The 8,505-nt window shown below is 33.4% G+C and overlaps 1 protein-coding gene across 1 annotated transcript; it reads left to right on the top strand.

The window, feature by feature from the left end:
- The first annotated feature begins 2,999 nt into the window (after nt 1-2,999).
- Nucleotides 3,000-8,104, top strand: LOC103717887 (pentatricopeptide repeat-containing protein At4g21190). Its single transcript, XM_008806439.4, has 9 exons — nt 3,000-3,419; nt 4,615-4,636; nt 4,733-4,867; nt 5,435-5,548; nt 6,091-6,234; nt 6,368-6,580; nt 6,769-6,979; nt 7,192-7,298; nt 7,396-8,104. Exons 1-8 carry the CDS (start codon nt 3,346-3,348, stop codon nt 7,230-7,232), a joined length of 954 nt encoding a protein of 317 aa, XP_008804661.1. The 5' UTR covers nt 3,000-3,345; the 3' UTR covers nt 7,233-7,298; nt 7,396-8,104.
- The last annotated feature ends 401 nt before the right edge of the window (nt 8,105-8,505 follow it).

Here is an 8,505-nt window from a genome sequence, read left to right as displayed (position 1 = left end):
TAGTCCACTTAATAATTTCTCAAATTAAGAGATCGGCACTGCTTTTTTGTTAAATTGAATTTATTTACTAGTCTAATATAAATGCATCGGTAGAAATCAAGAAATAAAATATGCACAAAATTAGAAGAAATATCTGTCACACTAGTTCCACGTTCTCTACAAACATGTGTCGCCTCGTGTGAATGTAGGCTTGCTCCCATTCTCCAGTAATTCTGAATAAGAGGAATGTCAGTCAAAGAATCTCCCACAATAATGATATGAGAAGCCTTTGTATCAAACATTCTCATACGGCATGCAACTCTGCCATTCGTACATAATTTTAAATAATCTGAGTCACTAGCACTTATAATAACGAAGCTAGCACTCTTTTTAACTGTGTGAGATCTTGTCACTGCTTGTAAGCCTTCATGCGAAAATAGCAAAACCTTTGCTTGTCATGCAGGACTGTCAAAAACCCTAGAAACGAAATTATTGTAAGCATCGCTCGAAGGAAAAATCAAAAAAAAAAAAAATTTCTAGACTTGCTTGATTTGCTACATATAGGTAACAATAGACCAACGTAATTTGTAGAAGAAATTTAATACAAAAACTATAAGAAACAAAAAACATATGAGTCTCATACTTCTACCAAAAACTTTTTGCTTCTTGAATATTACTCAAAAAGAGATGTATTGTTGCACGTATTATTATTTTCTTGTTTTCTTTATGTGTGTCGTTAAAAGTGCTAAATTTACAGCTAAAATAATGCCAAGAATAACGAATCCTAACAATACAAATACATTGTCTTTAGTCCATATCACCAAATTAGGAAAAACTTATAAATGCATTGATAAAATTGACAACAATAAGATGTAGCATTCTTTGTTTTTATTTCTAAAAAAAAAAAAAAAAAATATTAAAATTATCATGACAAAGTTGAATTTTTGTTCTAATATTTATATCAAAAAATCATAAAAAATCGTATGAATAAAATATATTAAAAATATAAAAACTAATATAGAAGTTTGGTCCCATAATCCATCTATATATTTAAATCACAAATAGTTAGATGAAAATATAGAGATTTTAGCTATCAATTTAGTGAACTGCACCTAAAGTAACTAATTAACTTTGTGATATTAATACAAATCATAAGTCATCGATGGAGCATGTTAGTAGTTGTCAAGCTAAAAGCTATATAATAATAACTAAATGAGTCATGTATTTTCTTGTACACATCGTAACAAATCTAGGCTTTTTCCATCATATTACATATGCATACATACATATATACATATAATGAAAAAGATAAAGATTGTTATACCAGGTTATTTTATATTAAAGTTGCTATAAAGGAGACGCCGATTGTTTTTTTATCTGTATAATTACTGTAAATAAGATGAGTAAACAACAAATATTGTTTTTATATAGATAACGCTCGCACATAATACTGTAATAGTCATTACTATTATAAGCAATCAATGCATGTGTTCCACACTAGGGAGTCCATGATGTTATATATATTGTCCATAGATATTTAATCAACAAGCACTATTATATCAATCTCGCTATAATGGCATTTTATATATAATTGTTTCTATTTGTCATTTATAAATAATAATTTTAAAATTCAAAATTTTGTTTCAAGTTTCCTCCCAATAAAATGATACAAGCAGGAAATTATTCTTTTTATTGAGTGAATGGTAATTTGAAAAATAATATGTTATTGCTCTACTTGCCTTCTATTATTCATTAAATATGATTATGACTGTTTTTAATTTTCATTATTATTCCCCTGTTGCCTCGTGCGAGCATCGCGCTGTACGCGAAGTTCATGTATCGTGTGGGGCCTGTGCAATCACGGGGCGTGATACACGGCCAAATTTACTGGTCAGTCAGTCAGGCCAAATTGATGTCCATGTCATGTAATTTTTCTTCTCCTTAGTTGTTATTCTTTTTATTCCTTCAATCAGTTTCAATTGCTTTTAGGAAATTAGCTTTTTCATTGAAGCATATCAGTTGTTGAACTTGCATTGAACATATGGTGCCTTGTTTTTCGACTTTTTTTTTTTTTTTGACTGTATCTGTACCCATACTGTATGATACATCTGGTTTGGCAGAAAAAAAAAACTTCCTACATAAATAATGTCAACTAAAACCAGCTGCTATACATCAACACTAAATATTTTATTCATCATCGAAGTAAATTTTATAGAAACATAAAAATTCTTATCTTAATATAACCAATAAATTATTTTCTTAAAAATATATTAATGAATTATGAAGAGACTTATCATTGATTTTAATTTTCATGATAGAACAAAGTCTTAGATTTTTATATAATCAATAAACTACAGAGGGATTTGATGTCAAATTATATTTTTTACGTTTTATTTAATTCTTATGGAGTATCTTTCTAACAACCATATAGAAATATGAAATATGAGTCTTATTATAATAATAAAAAATTATAGAATTTTTATATGAAATTTTCATTTCTAATATTTCATATAGTGCTCATAGATTAATTCTATACCTACTATAAGAAAATATAAAATATAAATAAATTATATATTTATTTGTGATCAAATTATATATTTATTGGCTAATAAATTATATAAGAATTTGTGATCAAATTTTATTTTTTATTTTCATATAGTGAGACTTTTATGAGTTTATGTTCACCATATATATATATATATATATATATATATATATATATATATATATATATATATATATATATATATATATATATATATATATATATATATATAAACATAAAATTCAGATTTAAATATAATTAATTATATTATAAAATTATTACTAAAATTTTATTTTGATGTTTCGTGTAATGACCCTCAAATGATTACGTGGTAGGGGGAGAAATTGAACCTTATTATTTGCATGCTCACTATATTTGCATCAAATTTGTTGCTCCTATTGGCGAACCCATACATTTTTATTGGGCCGGGTGGGCTTATTGGATTGGTGGACCGAAATGTGCAACCAGAGCATCACCCTACTTACCGATCCCCACCCGAACTCGCCTTCCCCTCTTTTCCCGGCACTGAACTCAACCCCGCCGTCCTTCCTCCGCCGCCGCTGCATCTCCGCCGCCTCCGCTGCTTGGCCCCTCGCAACACCGGTCTTAGAATTCGAAGCTATCTGGTGGTTGGGGTCTGGAATTGAAGAAGGACGGAGGCACGGGGACGCCAGCCGCGGAGGATTAGGGTTTAAGGGGAGTAGAACAGCGAAGAGGAATAGGGCTTTGAATCTTCCCCCTTCTTCCCTAATTTTTGCCCCCTGTTTGCTTTTCTTTCTACTGATTGGATCAGAGGAGGAGGAGAAGAAGAGTGGACACAGATGGCGGGTGCTTTCCGGCGATCCCTTGGGTCTCTTCAACTCATAATCAAATCTAATATTGGAGAACACTCTTGGTATATTTTCCCTTTTTTGTTTTCTTTCCTGGTATCTTCAAGTTTATAACTTTGAAAATCTTTAGCTCATATTATAACCACACAACGCTTTTTAGAACCTGGAAGTCATTCTTCGGTTTTCCCTTTAGAAAGGTTCCATTTTGATCTAGTTTACATGCTTGCAATGTATAACCATGAGTTTGAAGCTGTCTTCCGTTGCTGATGGTTGGAAAATAAGTAGTATTGGATTATTATCTGTTGCATTTCCAATTGATTAGCTGCTTAATAAATAGAACTCTGAATGAGCCAAGCTTCTCCCAGTTTCGTGTAGGCTGATATTTTCTTGTTTCAATATCAGTTGGTTTGGTTGTTCCGATTCAACATTTGCCGTCTTGGTCCTTACTGGCTAATGAACATGCTGCTGCTAATTAACGTAAACATACATGTTTCTTAGTTGAATCTGACCAGTGAATCGCCAACTAACTGGCATGATATAAAATTGTGGATCCAAAACTAAAAAACTTAAGTTTTAGGGTGAGAACTTACTGAGTTACCTACATTTTTTAATCAAAAGCTTATTTTGATAAACGTTATATTAAACAAAACTAACAACATATTTTTGGGATGCACAGATAATCCAGTAATATGAGTAGAGCATGACAGAGTGTTGATCCATGTTTAACTGTATCATAGTTTATCATTGCGATATGCTGCTGTGCGGTTGATGGAAACACTGATACAGGCTGATACATGACGCACAACTATGCGTTTTGCCTATTATCTTTTGGCATTTTACTATGTTAACTAGCCTAAATCTGTGTTTTATTTTATTATTATATGTTGCATTTTATATTTCTCTCGGCATCCAATATTCCATCTTGAGGTGTTGTAATCTTTGTCTCTCCCCTTTCCCTTTGACGTCTATTACCTTCCAGGATCCAACTTTACTGGTTTTGTATCCATATCAAAGACTCCTAAAAGACTAATTAGCTTCAGCTCTAAGTTAGTGACTAAAAACGTCCCAAATCCAGATTCTCTGAAGCATTTTATGGCCCATTTGATTTAAACTAAATAGAACATCCTGTAAAAGATGTCAATATCAGATGATGGAAACCCTCTTGTAGATGAAGATTATCTCGGCATTTTAACCACCTTATGCTATGTTCCTTAAACCTAATTCATTTTTCTTTCTTCTTCTTCTTTTTTTAATATACAGGCTTTGGAGTGCAAGGACAGAGGTATCTCCCATTATTGTCACTTCTGTTTGGCCATTTTTATAGAAATCATTTGCTATATCTGAATGGACTTAACCATCCAACTTTCTTTCTCTGTAGCTTGTAGCAGGACATTGCTGCAGCAGTTATGCCACCAGCACTTTTGGTTTTCAATCTAGGTATTCGAATGATAGCAGAATTGTGGAAGATCAAGTATTTGAGCAACGTGGTCTGAAAGCAAAGTTTCCATCAGAGGTTCTTTCCAACTAAAGATCTTTTCTAAAAGAACTAGGAACAAAATATGTTTGTTCTTCATGTTATAGAATCATCTGAAAGGACATTCTTTACGTAAAATATTTTCAGAAAATTACTTCAGTTCTGATAAAATTCTTTGAGGCATGACACAGCCAGAGAATTGTATCTGGATGTCTCTGGGTCATCTTTAACCTTTTCATATCTCTGCATAGGCGTTATTAGTAAAAAAAGGGGTAATTAAATTTATAATCAATGTATTTGTTGGTCTTTTTAAAAGAAAATTTTATCTGCTATTATTTCTTCTCATGTTATGCGAACATGTTTCATGGATCTTAGGAAATGTAAAATTGTTTGCTTTCCTCTTTTTATTATTGTTATACTCCTTTTCCCTTTCTCTGAAGATCTTTAGCTCATGTTCAACTTTTCCAGAGAAGATTGAGGCATTACATTAGCATTTTCTAATTGTATAGAATGGGATGAATACTTAGTTTTGTAGAAATAAACTATTGTAGATTTTTCTTTGGTAGAATCAGGTCATTGAAGTTACTTGTTTATTTCCATTTACAGCATGATAATAGTATGGTCAATCAGAAACAGAGGAGTGACATAGAGCCACTACCCAGACAACAAATTGGGAAGAATATTTCATCAGCGGAGAAAGCAAAGTTCCTCATTAACACAGTATGTATTTGGACTTTTTTTTTTTATGTGTGTGTTATATCCAAAGAGGGATTTCTTTTTAGTTCAATGTTTATAAAGTTCAAGTCTGAAAATAAAGCAAAAGTTATATAGATGGTATAGATTATATGTGGTACGTATAATCTAAAAAGTCTAAAAAGGAAATCTTAACCAATTATTTATATGTAGCATGGTATTAATATTACAGTACTATATAAGTCCTGGGGATTTGACTTTTTAATTAGTATTGATTATATATATGTAACATGGTAATATAATCAAACCATGTCTGGTTAGTCAAATTTTCTTGGCAAAGTGATTTATTGGTTATTTTTTTATTCATGAAATGAAAATTGAAAGCTAATGCATCAGCTGGGATAGCCTAGATAGCATAGCTGGCTGACTAAATAGTTTCATTATCTTTTTAGAGGGAATTTTGCAACTTTTTCAGTTAAAAGATTGGTGGATTTATCAGCTTGCTCAGTTGCTGGCTTGCTGTTACCTGTTGTGTGAAGTTGACTGGCAAAACTTCTCAAAATTTGCAGCTTCTTGACCTCAAAAATTCGAAAGAAGCTGTGTATGGTACTCTTGATGCTTGGGTTGCATGGGAGCAGAACTTTCCTTTAGCCATGCTGAAGAGGGCACTTATTGTTCTTGAAAAGCAGGAGCAATGGCATCGAGTTGTTCAGGTATAACCGTGTAACAAATATCCAATGTCTAATTGGTTTTTTGGTGGTGCCCCAGCTTCCCTATTTTTACTTGTTTATTCCATGTTGTTCTTTACCCCCAGTACTTTGATCAAGACGCATATTCTCAATTTAGGTTGTAAAATGGATGCTGAGCAAAGGGCAAGGAACAACTATGGGAACATATGAGCAATTAATACGTGCATTAGAAAAAGACAATAGGGCAGAGGAAGCTCACAAAATTTGGGTGAAGAAGATCGGTCATGATCTGCATTCAGTGCCTTGGCGGTTCTGTGATCTTATGCTCTCTATTTATTATCGAAATAACATGCTAGAGAGGCTTGTAAAGGTACTGCACATATATTTGTGAATAAATAAATATCTTTATCATAGCTTGGTGTTACAATCTTTTCACCTTTCCGATAAATTTCATGAACGTAGTAAAATCTTATTATCATCTCATGTAGAATTAAATAAATTATATTCAGTATATATTATTTCTGCTGATCATGTGTTTTTCTTATTCCACTTGGCTAGCTTTTTAAGGGACTTGAAGAATTTGACCGTAAGCCTCCGAAAAAATCAATTGTCCGGAAAGTAGCAGATGCATACGAATTACTTGGCTTATTAGAAGAAAAGAATAAATTACTGGAAAAATATAGCCATTTATTCATCAAGTCATCCGAAGAACGCTCCAGGAAATCTCAAAAATCTAAAAAGGCTTCACGGAAGAATGATAAGAAAACAGGTGAAACATGTTGTTGATTATGGTTTAGATAACAAGCGGTAACTTTCCAAATATATCTTGGTCTGAGTACTTTATTAAATATCTCCACCCCCTCCAGTAGGCATAGTGTGTCTTCTTATAATGGATGACAGAAATGGACTGAAGCAGTATATTGGAATTTTGTTCCTCTTTCTTAAACCTTTGGTTGAATTATATCATTATATTGTTTTTAGGTACAGAAACAAATGAGAGTATAGAATCTTCAGATAAATAGGCCAGTGAGTCTGGACCTACAGACAATGATGCTGCTGCTGTTTAGAGTGGAGACGCAATTATAAAGGTATATATGCCACTAGAAAATTGTAAAGGTTATATATATGCTGTTGTTCATTCTTCTAGTTTAACAATTTACTCTGTTCTACCATACCCTGGCACAGTGTTGAGCAACCAACAATGTCAAAAAGAAGCCGGACATGACACTCCTTGATGTGCATCAGTTGCCTTTTTTCTGAAAAAATGCTGAAGTTCTTAATCATATGGTCTTCCCCTTTTATCTCACTCGCTATTTGATGATTGGTCTATGGATGTCACTCATTGGGACGGGAGAAGCAGGTGCTGGATTCTTTTTGAAGCTGCGCACTTATTCATCCCTCCTTTTAAACACAACCACTTGCTGCGTGATGTAGCCATGGTATAGCTTGTAATATAGACAGCTGATATGTTGGTCGATATGTTGGTTCACCCAACATGGATCATCATCTCCCTGATGAGAAACATTGAAACTTCTGCAGTATCACATCCCTTTGATACAAGAATGACATATTAGCAAGGCGTAGGTGATTACCGGTCAGACCAAAAGTTGCTCTACTTTCATTTAGGTTACAAAAATATTAGTTCTGTTCACAGCACTAGCCAAAATGGCCTCTTGCGAACAATTTTGCATTGCATGGTTATAATGTCACATTTTTGTTATACATGGTGAAGAGAAAACTGATCCTTATTTTTATCATCTAAGCAAGTACGGTGAAGATGCTTTCTTCGCAGTGAATATTGGAATTCTTGTAAACAGGACATCGCCAGTTTAACTCGGGTACAGCAACCCTTTGAAGTGCTGCTAATTATTAAACTATCGTTATTTGTCTGTAATAGCTGGCCTCTTAAATTGGGTATGGATATTTTGCACCCTTGCAATGTTGGCCATTCTGACTGCAGCTTGTTCCATTCCTCTGATTTTAAATTGTGTCCTATGTTCTTAGCTGTGAGTTGGACTCTGGATCTACCTTCATTGAATCTCACAGTCGGAAAACATGAATTAGAGCAAATTGTAGCTGGCTTCATTTCGCGAGTGGTGGCATGTTATGAAGAGAGCACAGCAACGATTGTTTATTGCAGTCTGATGGATGATGTTGGTGAGAAAAGAGCATACGATGGGCCAACAACTATGGAAGGTGCCTCTGGAAGGCTGCATAGGACTACATCAGTGTTTTTGCGCAGGAACTACAATCTGAATCTGCTTACAGAGTAGTTATTGGTCTCCTATGCATGTA

Source organism: Phoenix dactylifera, chromosome 3 (genome assembly GCF_009389715.1).
Source record: "Phoenix dactylifera cultivar Barhee BC4 chromosome 3, palm_55x_up_171113_PBpolish2nd_filt_p, whole genome shotgun sequence".
Taxonomy (NCBI): Eukaryota; Viridiplantae; Streptophyta; class Magnoliopsida; order Arecales; family Arecaceae; genus Phoenix; species Phoenix dactylifera.
Note: the sequence above shows the minus strand (reverse complement) of the source record. Positions and strands in the feature narration are given on the sequence as shown.

Excerpts from the sequence above, each read along its gene's own strand:
- LOC103717887 (XM_008806439.4), top strand. The coding sequence starts at position 3,346 with ATGGCGGGTGCTTTCCGGCGATCCCTTGGGTCTCTTCAACTCATAATC. Across the intron at positions 6,235-6,367 it reads AATGGCATCGAGTTGTTCAG|GTTGTAAAATGGATGCTGAG; the intron begins GTATAACCGTGT and ends TTCTCAATTTAG. Across the intron at positions 6,980-7,191 it reads GAAGAATGATAAGAAAACAG|GTACAGAAACAAATGAGAGT; the intron begins GTGAAACATGTT and ends TATTGTTTTTAG.